The sequence below is a fragment of the Spinacia oleracea genome, chromosome 4 (assembly GCF_020520425.1).
Source record: "Spinacia oleracea cultivar Varoflay chromosome 4, BTI_SOV_V1, whole genome shotgun sequence".
Lineage (NCBI taxonomy): Eukaryota > Viridiplantae > Streptophyta > Magnoliopsida > Caryophyllales > Amaranthaceae > Spinacia > Spinacia oleracea.
Genome location: NC_079490.1, coordinates 155,956,161 through 155,971,212, shown reverse-complemented (window position 1 = coordinate 155,971,212; position 15,052 = coordinate 155,956,161). Strand labels below are relative to the sequence as shown.

Sequence of the window (15,052 nt, the reverse complement as noted above, 5' to 3'; positions counted from 1 at the left end):
TTGACGCATATTCAAATCCTTTTGTGTGAAAATGTACTTCAAACTCTTATGATCTGTGAATATCATACATTTCACACCATACATATAGTTTCTCCATTTCTTCAATGCAAACACTATGGCTGCTAGCTCTAAGTCATGGGTAGGGTAATTAGCTTCATAAGGTTTCAATTGCCTGGATGCATATGCAATAACCTTTCTATTTTGCATCAATACACACCATAAACCATTCTTTGATGCATTACTATACACATCATAGGTATCACCTCCATGTGGTAGAGTTAGCACTGGTGCCGTTGGCAATCGCGCTTTCAGGGCTTGGAATGCTTCCTCACACTACTCATTCCACTCAAACCAAGGTTCCTTTTTCATAAAAGTAGTCATTGGCTTGGCTACTCTAGAGAAATCTTGCGCAAAGCGCCTATAATATCCAGCTAAACCAAGAAAACTTCGAAATTTGATGACACTCTTAGATGTAGGCCATTCCCTAACAACTTTAATCTTTGCAGGGTCCACTACAACTCCTTCTTTTGACACAAAATGTCCCAAAAATGCAACCTTCTCCAACCCAAATTCACACTTCAAGAATTTGGCATAAAATTGGTTGTCTCTAAGCGTATTCAACACAGACCTTAAGTGTTAAACATGATCTTCTTCACTCTTAGAATACACTAAGATGTCATCTATGAAAACCACTACAAACTTGTGCAAAAATGCACGGAATACATGCTTCAACAAGTCCATAAATCACGCAGGTGCATTTTGAAGGAAATAATGCCCTTAATTGTTCCAAGTTTGCATTTATGCATTTAATGCTAAGTCTAATAAATGCGGTGCAGTATTAATTAACAAGTTAATAATTCAGTGAGATCAAGTGAACTGAATGCCTAGCTAGAGGCCGCTTCAGTTCAAGTGGAGTTAATAATATTAATCCACAACTTACTCTTGACTGAACCCGTAGGGTCACACAAATAGTATGTAAACGAGTATTTAAGTGAATATATTATTCATTAAAGTACTCTATTTATGATCATTCGAAAATGACGGATCTCGGTTCCAGTGGGAGCTGAAATCGTCAAAAGGGAAAGTAAAGAACATTCCGGAAATGAAGATATTGCCGGAAACGGAAATATGGTTCATGACAAAAATGTAAATATTATCCAAGTCGTAGATGTTGCCGGAAACGGAAACATGGTTTGTATTTGAAATAGAAATATTGCCGGAATCGGAAATATTGTCAGAAATGGAAATATTACCTGAATCAGAAATATTGTCGGAATAAGAAATTATTTTCGGAATCGGAAATATTAACGGAAACATAAATATTTGTTCAAAACGGAAATAGATTCCGGAATCAGAAAACGAATCGGAAGCTCGACGAGCGACAAGCCGGCAAGCGAGCCGGCCCATCGCTCGACAAGCAAAAGGTCGAGCGCACATCGCAAGGCACGAGGCCCAAAGCCGACGCCGAGCACAAGGCCCAACGGTGCTGGCATGTTATGCGATGGGTCGCGACCAAGCAGCAACAAGTAATGGGCCACGGCCAGGAGTGAGCCGCGCTTGGGCCTGTCAGACGCGCGCCAAACGTTGGCCTCGTGGCTGCCTGTAGGCGTGCGTCTTAGCCTTGTCCGATTACTTAGTCGCCAAGTAACTTGGGCGTTAAGTTTAGTTTTCCTAGTCTGCTATAATTGGATTATTAGGAGTTTAATTATTCCTATAACTCTAATTGATTAAGAAATACAATCCTAATAAGATTGGAAATTGTTCTCTTAGTAGGACTCAAATTCCTTATTTCCTACTCTATAAATATGAGGCTAGCCCTCATAATTTAACAACCCATATCATATTCTTTACTTAGATTGTGTTGAAGGGAGAAAATAGTTTATAGCCTAACCCGAGTGCATAAAACCTTAGTGAATATCCTAGTTGGTTGAACCTAAGGCGGATCCGAACGTGTTGTGGACTTTCTACGGAGGGGCGACACTTGGAGCTCTAAACACTTGTTCTTTTTCGGTTCGGGGGACGCTAGGGAAGGCACGCATCACATTGTATGTAACCTAAATTATGCTAATTGAATATGTGACAATTAATTTGGATTCCGGGCTTTATGGTTTTTCCGCATGAATTATATTGTTTGTAATATTCATAACCTAACACTGGTATCACGAGCCTCTAATTAAATCCATATTCAATTATAGTTAACATGGATTAAATTTTATAAATTTGCAATGAATTAAAGGGGTGATTAATTTCGTAATTGTAATTAATTGCAAATTCGTGCGATTATTTGATTATATGTTCGCAGGATTTTCGGCAGTTTTGACAATAATGGTGAATTCGTGCGATTATTTGATTATGTTTTTATAGTGAATTTAGCATGTAAACGACGTTTTAAATTTTTGACAAAAAATAGATTTGATGCCGAACCTAGAATTCCCAAATTCGAAGCCTAACTATGACTTTTTGGAGGTTTTAGTTTTTCGGATTCAAAATTTGTAATTTTTATGATGTTAAATTAAATATTTGCGAATCTTGTATGTAAGTCTTGAATTTGTGATTGACCTACTGTATATGTGTTAACAATTTTAAGGTCTAATTGTGTTAATTATACAACCTAATTTGTAATTATAATTAATTTGTTGAATTTCAAATAATTTAGAATTTGTTTTGATTTTCATAATTAATTGATAATTTAATTAGGATCCTATGATTAAAAACCACCATAAAATTTGTTAAAGTTGAATTTTTTTTAAAATTTTATGACCTAGATTTTAATCCCTAAGAAATCATGTAATCGAAATTAATTTGCCTAATAAATTTTCGATTTTTCACCTAAATTTAGTGAAATTAATATGGGTTATTAATTTGTCGTTAAATTTAAATATAAAAGTTTTGATTTTTATGAATCGTTCACAATCTTGCACGCACGATGAAATGAAAGCTAAGTAGGGGTATTGCATAGTGCGGGCATGCGGCGACGAGCAAGGGAGCTCGTCGCCCATGCGGTACTAGGCAGCGAGCAAAGCACGGGCATGCGCGCACAGGCACAGGGCCTGTGCGGTGTGTGCTGTGCGGGTGATCGGGCAAGGCGAAAGGGTAACACGTGCACACGCCCAGCGAGCGCTGGCGTCGAGGCAGCGAGCGATGGCCTTCGGGCCATGCGCGTTTTCCAGCCCCTTGTTGTGCCCAGCGAGTGATGGCGACGAGGCATCGATGGATGCCCTCGTGCCATGCGCGCATAAATAGCAAGCAGCAGCGACATCGAGCGATGGCGTCGAGCCAGCGAGCATTGGCGAGGGGCTTGGGTGTGCGATGTCCTCGACCATGCGTGCGGTTAGCTCTTGCGACGCTGCAACCTTGGCGAGGCATGGGCCTTGCTCCCATGAGCCTTGCCTTGGCCCAAAGACTTGTTTCGGTTTTCATTTTCGGTTGAACAACGATTTTAATTAAATTTAATTTCGTAATTTTAATTTTTCTCGGAATTTAATTTTGATTAATATAATTATTATAATTTATTTTATACTAATTATTTTAATAAAATTGAAACCTTAGTAAAATTATAACTAATTAATTTTAATCAACAGAAAATAATAAAGGGATTTAAAATTAATTTTATGTGATCTTTAAATTTTAATTAAATTTGTAAGTTTTCGGTTGGACTAGGAAATACAATTTTATGTTTAAAATTAGTAAAGCATGTAAATTTTTGGTTTTAGTGGGAGCTTTTAGTCATTAAACTCTTGATTAGGTCTACATTCCTTTAAGGTTAAAACAACTAGATTATAACAAATAAGGTTGAATAATTTATAGATTGTTTGAACTTTTAATTAGTTGCTGCAAATGTTTATGTGATGCATATTTTTCTACTAACTTGCTATGTGGGCCACTCATTGATAAATGAATGGATGAATGGTATATTGTAAATGTATTGTTTTGCAGGTTGTGGAAAGTGACTAGTATGGCCCAAATAGGATAGTAAATATGGTATGCGTACCATTAATTTGAATGTAAAATTGGTCTAATGCACCAAAGTATTATTTAAATATGGTCTGCGTACCATCAAATAGTTGTAATTAGTTTAATTATAGCATATCCTATTTGAAGAAAATGACGCCTCCCATGGTGAAGTTCAAGACGGAGTTTCCAATCCATTTTCAAGACGGAGTTTGAAGTTGAAGCTTCAAGATGAAGTCGGGCCATACTAGATCACATTTAAATCTTATGCATGTTTTAATTTATTTATTACTTTAAATATGTCTTAATATTATGCATGAGATTGAGGCTTGATTATGTTGTATGATTAAGGATTTTAGTTCACTTAAAATCTAACCAACATAGTAAGAGCCCTAAGTTCCAAACTTAAAAATTAAGCTAAAAAGTGCCATTCCAAAATAACGCTTACTTGGATAACCTTTACATCAATCTAGTAATTAGTTTTCCTCCATAGCGAGGTGTTACTTATTGATTCTAAAGCGGTAAGGTACACAATAGTTGTGAATACATGTTAGTTTTGGTAAAACTCAACGATATAAGCAAGGAGTCCTTTTATGTCGTGGCAAATGGGATAGGTTTACCTAATAAGTTCTTAGACGTACCTATCAACAAAGAGTAGTTTCTATACTATTAGCAAAGGATTTGCTTACCTAAAATATTTTAGAATTGAGTCAAAATACAGATTGTGCTTAATTCTTCAATGATTTAAGGATCTTGAATTCATTTTATTCACACTTGTCGGAACAAAAATTCGAATAAAATGATTAATAAATTTTGAATTATGCATGTATGCTAGAATTTAAGTTTATTAAGAGCATGTATGAATTGTTATTTATTTGTTTATTCTTTTCAATTGTAGTTTTTACTATGACAAACAACAATCAAAACATCATCAAGGTTTATGGACTTATGATCAAGTTGAACCTAACAAATTTTCTTGAATGGGAAGGGAAACTAGTAGAAGTGGTCAGAATGGCATTGAGTATGCACTAATCTACCCCATGCCAAGCTATTATGCAAGAGACATGACTTCTGAAAGATACGCCGCCTGGGAAGAGGATCTCAACAAGGTCATGAGTCTCATGTTGAGCAACATCCCTGACGATTGGCATAGAAGGTTTGTAGCTTACGAACCATATATGCTTCTCGGGCATCTAAGGGATATCTGTCGTGGAAGCACGGAGGAAAGAGACCTAAATGTCCATGAATTGATTGAATAAATGAAAGGGCTAAACGTTGATCTTCATAACAGATATTTCAGGAAAGAAGTCCAGGAAACACATGCTTAAGTCCTTCGCTCTAAACAAAGAGTTGGTAAACCACTTAGGGATCATGTGAACTAGATGTTATCATTGTTTGATCACTTGAGTCTTTTAGGTTCACCAATAAGCAAAAGGATGGTTGTCTCCATCTTACTCAATTCACTTCATGATGGATTTAGACGCTTGAAGCAGTTCTATACGAGTGAACCAAGAGAAGAAACAATCGGTAAGTTTATTTGGCTAGTAAAAAATGCTGAAATAGTACTCGACTGTGAAGCCAAGATTTACTCAAGGCTAAAGGGAGACCTTTCAAGAAAGGTGGAAACTCCAAGGGAAATGTTGAGTCAATTCCCAGAAAGAAGACAAAGCAGGACAAATCCACATCAAGCTATTTTAATTATGACGGAATTGACCATTACAAAAGAGAATGCCCCAAATATAAGGAAGATCAGAAGAACGGAACTGTCGTTCCATCTTCAGGTATTTTCGTTATAGACTGTATACTTGCTAATTCAACTTCTTGGGTATTAGATACAGGTTTTGGCTCACACTTAAGTTCCAATTCATAGGGACTAAGAAGAGTAGAATATTATTGTTGCATTAGCTGTAGGAACTTATTATTTGCCATTGCCCTTTGGGCTAGTTTTGGAACTGGAAGAATGTTTGCATGATCCAAGTCTTACTAAAAACATCATTTTTGTTTCTTGCTTAGATGTTAAGGGATTTAGCTTTATAATAAAAGACAATAGTTGCTCGTCTTATGATGTTTTTATGGATCTGCTAAATTAGTCAATGGACTTTATGTGCTAGATCATGACAAACAAGTTTATAACATAAATACGTACCAAAAGGCCAAAAAGAATGATTCAGATCTCACCAATCCGTGGCATTGTCGATTAGGCCATATTAACATGAAGCGCATAGAAAAACTTCAAAAGGAAGGAATTCTAGAACCATTTAACTTAGAGGATTTTGGTAAATGCGAATCATGCTTACTTGGCAAAATGACGAAGCAACCTTTCTCTAAAGTTGGAGAAAGAGCAACTGATCTATTGGGTTTAATCCATACAGATGTATGTGGACCAATGAGTTCATTGACTTTATTACTTTATTACTTTCAGCTACTTTATTACTAGAGGTGGTTTTAGCTACTTTATTACTTTCACTGATGACTTCAGTAGATATGGTTATGTCTACCTAATGAAGCATAAGTCTGAGTCCTTTGAAAAATTCAAGGAATTTCAGAGTGAAGTAGAGAATCAACTAGGCAAGAAGATTAAAGCACTGCGGTCTGATATAGGCGGTGAATATTTGAGCTATGAATTTGATGACCATATGAAAGATTGTGGAATCTTGTCAGAATTGACTCCTCCCGGAACACCTTAGTGGAATAGTGTGTCAGAACGGAGGAATAGGACCTTGCTAGACATGGTTCGATCAATGATGGGTCAGGCCAAACTTCCAATAGAATTTTGGGGACATGCACTAAACACAGCTGCACTCACACTAAATAGTGCTCTGTCTAAATCTGTCGAAAAGACTCCATATGAGTTATGGTTTGGAAAGCCTCCAAAAGTGTCATTTATTAAGATTTGGGGTTGTGAAGTATACGTCAAACGATTAATTTCAGACCAACTTCAACCGAAATCTGACAAATGTATCCTTGTGATTACCCAAAGGAAACAAAGGGGTATTAATTCTACAATACATCTGAGAACAAGGTGTTTGTTGCACGAGATGGTATCTTTTTGGAAAGAGATCCTGTTTCCAAAATGACAAGTGGGAGAAAAGTAGACCTCGAAGAAATTCGAGTCGAACAACAAACTTTAGTGAATGATCAAGATGACAATCAAGTTGAAACTCAGAGATCTTAAGAAGTATCTGGTGAGAATCAAGAACCAACTAGAAATGTAACCCCGCGTAGATCGCAGAGATATAGGTCTGAACCAGAAAGATAAAAGGTATTTTGACGAATGAGAGCCATGAAATTATATTGCTGGAAAGCGGGAATTGGCCCAAAAAGTAGGCACCATTTTCCATTAGGGTCCGAAATTTTGATGCCTAAATTGTGCTACTGCGTAACTTGTTTGTTAGTGCAATGCTTTAGCAAGGTCGTGTCCAACCCAGTTGTTAAAGTTAGCCTTTTGTTTTATTTAGGAGAAGGGACATGACTACCGAAGGGATAGTCGATGAGGTTAGGCAACTAGCTGAAGTAGTGCAGAACTTAGCATAGAATAGAAATAATCAAGGACTTGATCCAGCTAGTGAAATGTTTAAGAATGTGGCCCAGAGTAAGCCTCGTTTGTACCAAGGGGAAATAGACCCAAGTGTACTTGAGAACTGGTTAAAAGAGTTCGATAAGCTTATATTAGCTGTAAATTGCCCAGAAGACCTTAGGGTCAATAGTGTTGTGTATTACCTTAGGGGAGAAGCTGATCTTTGGTGGAAAAGGTGTGAGAATGCTTTGAGAGCTACACCTGGATTTGGATGGGAATTATTCAAAGTTGCCTTAAGAAACAAGTTTTATCCGCCATACCTGAAAAAGCAGAAAGCCCAAGAGTTAATCGAGCTAAGGATGGAAGGGATGTCTATAACTGAATATTATTCCAAGTTCATAGAGCTGTCTAGGTTTGCACATGAAGTGTTGGCAACAGAGGAGCTTAGAGCTCAGATATTTGAGAGTGGATTAACTATGGATTTGCAAATGATGCTTGCTGGAGAGACCTTTACCTCTCTCAACACCCAGTACGGGAAAGCTGCCCATCTGTATGGTCTGCAGTAAAGGAGGAATGGAGTTGGTGAAAAGAGGAAGGATGTTGGTAACCAGAATCAAGGCGGTGGCCAACAGAATTAGGGAAACTTTAAGAAGAATAAAGGAAATAATCACTTCAGTTTAAGGGAAATCATGGTGGAAACAAAAGTACCTTCCACAATAGCAATGGGAATAGGAACCAGTCTGCAGGGAATGGAACGAGAGTCTATGAGTGTAGACGTTGCCATAATAATCACCCAGGACAGGACTATAATGGCAACGCAATTGTTTGTAGGTTTTGTGAGAAACTAGGACATAGAGAATTTGAGTGTTGGGCCAAGAATGGAAAACCCAACCAGGTCAACCGCCAGAACAACAACCGGAATAACCAAAACTGGAATGGAGGAAACAATGGAAATAATGGTGGAAACCAGAAGGGTTACCAAAACGGTAACAACGACAATAATGACCAAAGTAATGGAAAGTCTGGGGGAAACTATCAGCAGAATGGGAACCGAACCACCAATGGAAATGCCAATCGAGGTGGTTATAACAAAGGAGTTGCCCAAGGAAAGCTGAATGTAATCACGAGGCAGGAAGCTGAAACCTCGTCCGACGTCATAGTTGGTACTTTTTCTATTAACTCCATTTTAGTTAAAGTACTATTTGATTTTGGTGCGACTTATTCGTTTATATCAAAGGGTATCTTAGAGAAGTTAGAGTTAAAAGAACCTGAAAGAATTGAAGTACCCATAGTAATACCAACCGGTGAGATCGTGAAGTGTACCAAGATCCATAGAGACGTACCTTTGACCATAGCAAAGACCATATTCTTGTCTAGCATAATGGAGTTTGAGTTAGGAGATTTAGATGTGATTTTGGGAATGGATTGGTTGGCAATATTCAAAGCCAAGATTGATTGTGAGAAGCAGAAGATTCACATGAAGTCTAGCTTAGGAAAGGTAGTATCCTATCGTCGTTTTGGGAAGCCTAGGAGTGTAGGAATCATCACGGCAATGGAACTCGTGAAGCTAGTCAACAAAAGGGAACCCTGTTTTCTTATGTAATGTGAGAGACTTAGAAGGAGCAACAAGAGGACATTGCAGTGGTAAATGAGTTCTTGGGCGTGTTTTCGAAACAGATCCCGGGAATGCCGCCCAACCGACCTATTGACTTTACCGTAGACCTAATACCCAGAAGTGCACCTATTTTGAAAGCCCCATACCGGATGGCTCCGGCAGAGATGAGTGAATTGAAAGGTCAACTAGAAGAATTAGTAGAGAAAGGTTATATTAGACCAAGTGCATCACATTGGGGAGCACCAGTCTTGTTTGTGAAGAAGAAGGATGGAAGCATGAGGCTCTGTATAGACTACAGGGAGCTCAACAAAGTCACAATCAAGAATAAATATCCTTTGCCTAGGATAGATGCTCTATTTGACCAGTTGAAAGGAGCAGGAATCTTTTCAAAGATTAACTTAAGATCAGGTTATCATCAGTTGAGAATCGCAGAGCACGATATACCAAAGAATGCATTTAGGACTAGATACGGTCATTATGATTTCACTGTTATTCCTTTTGGGTTAACCAATGCACCTGCAATTTTTATGGACTTAATGAACCGAGTATTCCATGCATTCTTGGACAAGTTCGTAGTGGTTTTCATAAACGATATTCTGGTGTATTCCAAAAGTGAGGAGGATCATGCTGAACACTTAAGGTCAGTGTTGAGTACCCTGAGAGACAACCAGTTGTACGCCAAATTCTCGAAGTGTGAATTCTGGCTGGAGAAGGTTGCATTTTTGGGACATTATGTGTCTAAGGAAGGAGTTGCAGTGGACCCTGCAAAGATAAAAGTTGTTAGTGAGTGGCCTACACCTAAGAGTGTCACCGATATTCAGAGTTTTCTTGGTTTAGCGGGTTATTATAGACGCTTTGTGCAAGACTTTTCTAGAATCGCCATACCGATAACGACTTTGATGAAGAAGGAAGCAAAGTTTGAGTGGAATGAGCAGTGTGAAGAAGCATTCCAAGCTTTGAAGACGCGATTGAAAACCGCGCTAGTGTTAACCTTACCCGATGAGAGTGGTACCTACGATGTGTACAGTGATGCGTCTAAGAATGGCTTAGGGTGTGTTATGATGCAGAACAAAAAGATAATTGTGTATGCATCAAGGCAGTTGAAAACCGTATGAATCTAATTACCCTACCCATGACTTAGAGCTGGTTGTCATAGTGTTTGCATTAAAGATATGGAGACACTATCTGTATGGTGTGAAATGTAGGATATTCACGGATCATAAGAGTTTGAAATTCATTTTCACACATAAGGATTTGAATATGCGCCAAAGAAGGTGATTAGAATTGATTAAGGATTATGATATGGACATTTAATACCATGAGGGAAAAGCCAATGTAGTTGAAGATGCCTTGAGCAGGAAATCAAGTCATAGTGTGAATGCGTTAGTAGTGGCTAACGAGCTGTGCAAGGACATGCAGCGAGTGAATCTAGAGATAGTGAATGGAGAATGTCTCGAAGGAATGATGAATTCCTTAACTATCCAACCGTCTGTGTTTGATGAGATCAGGGAGAATCAGGCTGGAGATGTTAAGCTAGAGTGAATAAAGGAAAAGATTTCGCAAGGGAAAGAGATGGATTTTAAGATCCACGATGATGGAAGTTTAAGGTACAAAGGATGGTGGTGCGTGCCTCAAAAGTGTGGTGAACTAAAGGAAAAGTTAATGAGAGAAGGTCACAATACACCATATTTTGTTCACCCGGGTGGTGACAAGCTGTATAAGAATCTGAAGAAGGTCTATTGGTGGCCAAGAATGAAGAATGAAGTGGCTGAATTTGTTGCAAGATGCTTGACTTGTCAGAAGGTTAAGATTGAACATAGGAGACCTCAAGGAAAGGTCCACCCCTTAAAAATTACGAGTTGGAAATGGTACTGTATCTCAATGGACTTCGTCACTTGTTTACCCAAGTCGAAAAGTGGAAATGACACCATTTGGGTGGTAGTAGATAGGTTAACTAAGTCGGCAGTGTTCATACCAATGAAAGAAACCTGGAAAATGGAACAACTTGCCAAAGCTTACATCAAATATGTAGTGAGACTACATGGAGTTCCTAAGGATATCGTGTCAGATAGGGATTCTAGGTTCCTTTCGAATTTCTGGAAAAGTGTACAGAAGAACTTTGGTACGACATTGAAAATGAGTACAACGTACCATCCAGCTACAGATGGACAAACCGAAAGGACTATCTAAACCCTAGAGGATATGCTAAGAGCTTGTGTGATAGATTTTCAAGGTGGATGGGAATATAGCCTTGATCTGACACAATTCGAAGCCTTGTATGGGCAAAAATGCAGAAGTCCCTTGTTTTGAAGTGATATAAGTGAAACCGTTGTACTAGGTCCCCAAATGATAGAGGATACAATTAACCAAGTTAGGACTATTAAATCCAAAATTCAAGCCGCGCAAGATCGTCAAAAGAGTTATGCAGACTTGAAACGTAGGGATGAAGAGTTCAAAATAGGTGACAAAGTGTTACTTAAGGTTTCACCAATGAAGGGTGTAATGAGATTTGGGAAGAAAGGGAAATTAAGCCCAAAGTATATAGGCCCATATGAAATCCTGAAACGGATAGGAAAGGTGGCATATAGATTAGCCTTACCCATGGACTTGCATAGAGTGCACAATGTGATCCATGTATCTCAGTTGAGAAAGTATGTCCCGGACAAGTCGCATGTGTTGCAACCGGAGACCATAGAGTTAGACCAAAGTTTGACATTTGAGGAAAGACCTGTCAAAATCCTTGATAGAAAAGTGCGTAGTACACGGACTAAGGATGTTAAGATTGTTAAAGTGTTATGGTCTAACCAAGAATTTAAGGAAGCTACCTGGGAAGCCGAGGAAGAAATGAGAAAGAAATATCCCGAGCTTTTTCCCGAGGTTAGTTGAGTTATGGGGCCGTGACTCGTTTTCTTTGAGGGGGGTAGAGTGCGGTAGAATTTCGCGCTTTTTACCTTATTTACCTTATTTTCCCTTAATGTATGCCTAATTTAGTGCTTTTTCAGTAAAGTTTCACTCCATATTGTCATGTTGAATTACTTAAAGAGTACAACAACTAAAATTTTCTTCAAGAAAACGCATTAAAGTCTCATAAAGTCTCAAGTTTTGATTTTCAAATTATGATTTCCGTGCCCAAGTTTTGGGATGAAACTTCTTTTAAGGAGGATAGACTGTAATATCTCGTATTTTTCTGAATTTACAAATATATTTTAATGTAATTATAAAGTATTTTTACAATTTTCAGAATTTAAATTGCATGTAATATGCATTTAAATGTGGTTTTTAATTAAAAAAAATATTTATTATTTTTATTTGATTCCGAAATAAATTAAACGAATTTATTATTTTATTATTTAAGTCGGGAATTTATTGGGTCGTATTTCAAAACTATTTAAATTAAATTCCGATCCCAATCCAATTCAGTTGGTGAACCCAACAAACCTTTTAAGTATTTAAGTCTAACTTAAACCCAAGTTCTAAGCCCAATGCAAAACCCTAACCTAAGCCCACTAGGGATTAGGAACCTATAAATATAATCCTTCCCTTCACTTGATCCCCTCAAAAATTTCAGAAATCTCTCTCTCCTCTCTTTTTCCTCTCTTTGTCCGGCTCTCCCTCACTCGTCGCACACAACGAACACTTGCTCGTGTGCTGCGTCGCCCCTTGCCGCACCCCTCACCCACAGTCGAGATGTGCTCCCTGCTGTTGTGTTGTGCCTTCGTGTACAACTCGCCCTCACCCTCTCTTGTCTCTCGCCCCTCGCAGCCTGGTCGCACAACACGCACACTCGTGTCCTGCTGCTGCGCTGCTTGTTGTTACCGAGTGTGTCGCGCCCAGCCAGCCCCGCACACATTCGCCTCTCGTCGCTCACCCGCCCAGCACACACGCACCCCTGCTGCGTGTTGGTGTTGTGTTGTTGCGCCCATGTTGCTTTCTGCCTTCCTTGCTCGCACGCAACACACGGCCACCCGTGTTTGTGTGTTGTTGTTATTCCGAATACTCCGTATACTTTTTATCCTAATTCAATTCCGTATTTAAATTATTAAATTATTATTATTGTTTTGGATTATTTAAACTACTGGGAACAGTTGTGAACACCGTATTTTAATATTTTCGTACTTGAATTGATGAGATTGATTTTGATTATACGAACTATTATTTTCAGATTTAGAAATTTATTAAAGTGTCAATTTTTATGGTCAAAACATGGTTTTATCGATGACCTATTGATAGTATTTTAATCCCAACTGTTTAGGCAATTGATTTACATAATTTAGTGTTGATTTAAATTATGGAAATCAAACTTAATTTTCAGATTTAATATAAGGCTGTAAAGTGTCGATTTTTAATGATTTTAAAGGCGAAAAGTCAATGTTTTTGTACTAGGACTGTAATTGATTAATTGAGACTAATAATTTGTTATAGAGCGATTAATTTCTAATTAAAACAAAGGTTTTAGAATATTAAATAGTTGCTGGAAATTTAGTAAACATGGATAATAATTAAGTTTCTCCATTGTGTTTATAGGAGGTGATTTCTAGCTTTGAGTCGTGATTCGCGCAGTGGCCCCGTACTTAGGTATTTCAGGTACGTACATGACTAGGGTGACCACCTATCCCTTGAGGACTTTATGATGTGTATTTATTGTGAATCATGTGAACTTAAATTGTTGAGAATTCATGTTTGATGTGTGAACAAGCATGTTGCGAATTATTATTGAATTTATGAATTCTTTGTGAACAATCATGTTATGGACTTTTATAATCAATGAATTATGTCAAGCATGTTGTTCGTATTGATATGCATGTATGAGTGTTTCGCATGCAAGTTATTATGATTATGCTATTGTAAGGAATGTCTAGCATACTTTGAGCCTATTGGATTTGCCTCAGTGCATCGTTTATTCTACCGCCGAGTAGAATACATTTAAGAAGTTTATGTGAATTGAACTAAGAACTATTCGTGCTAAGGGCACACCCCGCTTGTTAACAGGCAATGTCGGGTAAACAGTGTTTTGAGAAGGAACAATGGGAGTAATTTCACTTGAGTCCTATGTTTGATCACAAGTCCTAAAGGATTAAAATGAAGTGTCATTGTTGAATTGTTTGCATGTTATGTCTTAAGTAGAGTCTCGAGTCGCCTTGAACATAACATACTAATTAACGTAAAGTGTAACCCGAATGAGCTTCAAAACTCTTGGAACGTATATACCTTGAGTATGAACAATGGGGGGAGTCGCGTCGGAGAAACTCGTACTCCTTGAATGATACAAGCTAGACGTTGTTTCATTCTTTTATTTTTATCGCTTGTAATGCGCAGGAATTCCGTCTGTATGGCCCGACTGTCGGTAGAAAGCCCGACCTTAATTATTTGGTGCTTGGTTGGCTCCCAACACCCCCAGTGTCCCTCAGTGGTTTTTGTTATTATATTTTACCCATTCGAAACTAATTCTTATTAATCTGTGAGTTAAGAGTCGTGTCAAGTGTCGAGTCTGTCTCCATGATTAATTTCTTATTAAATAGCTTTTGCATGTGGATTTCATTCTAGCTTGTTCGTACTCAACTTTTGCTGACTTCGTGTTTCATGTCTTTCGGTCATGGCCTTCGCCTTAATGACCCTATGATGATTCATCATTGCACTTGCATTGTTGGGAGTAGTTTTCAATAAGCAGGTTCGTAGAGATAACTTGCGGGAGAAGTTATCATGGGAATTGTGTTGAGAGACTCTTTGTTCTTCCGTATTTATAAACTCTATTTTGATTTTAGTCATGACTACTACTATAATTACTTGAACTATAGTTAATGGGTTTTAAACTATTAATGTAAGGTTATGATACATATGACAATTCATAAATCATGCGGAAAAACCATAAAGCCAGGAAAGCATATTATATTCACATAATCATTTAGCATAGAATTGATGCATACATGTTGTAGCGTGCCTTCCCTAGCTGCGCCCGAACCGAACAAGAA

General features: G+C 38.0%; 2 protein-coding genes across 2 annotated transcripts; one reads left to right on the top strand and one right to left on the bottom strand.

Annotated features, from left to right (window-relative positions):
* Nucleotides 1–333: 333 nt before the first annotated feature.
* LOC130472064 (uncharacterized mitochondrial protein AtMg00860-like) lies at nucleotides 334–741 on the bottom strand. The gene is made up of 2 exons (XM_056842481.1): nucleotides 701–741; nucleotides 334–607 (listed from the first exon to the last, which is right to left on the bottom strand). The coding sequence occupies exons 1-2, from the start codon at nucleotides 739–741 to the stop codon at nucleotides 334–336; spliced, it is 315 nt and encodes a 104-aa protein (XP_056698459.1).
* A 6,780-nt stretch (nucleotides 742–7,521) lies between these two features.
* LOC110788451 (uncharacterized) lies at nucleotides 7,522–8,034 on the top strand. The gene has a single exon (XM_021993096.2). It carries the CDS (start codon nucleotides 7,522–7,524, stop codon nucleotides 8,032–8,034), a length of 513 nt encoding a protein of 170 aa, XP_021848788.2.
* The last annotated feature ends 7,018 nt before the right edge of the window (nucleotides 8,035–15,052 follow it).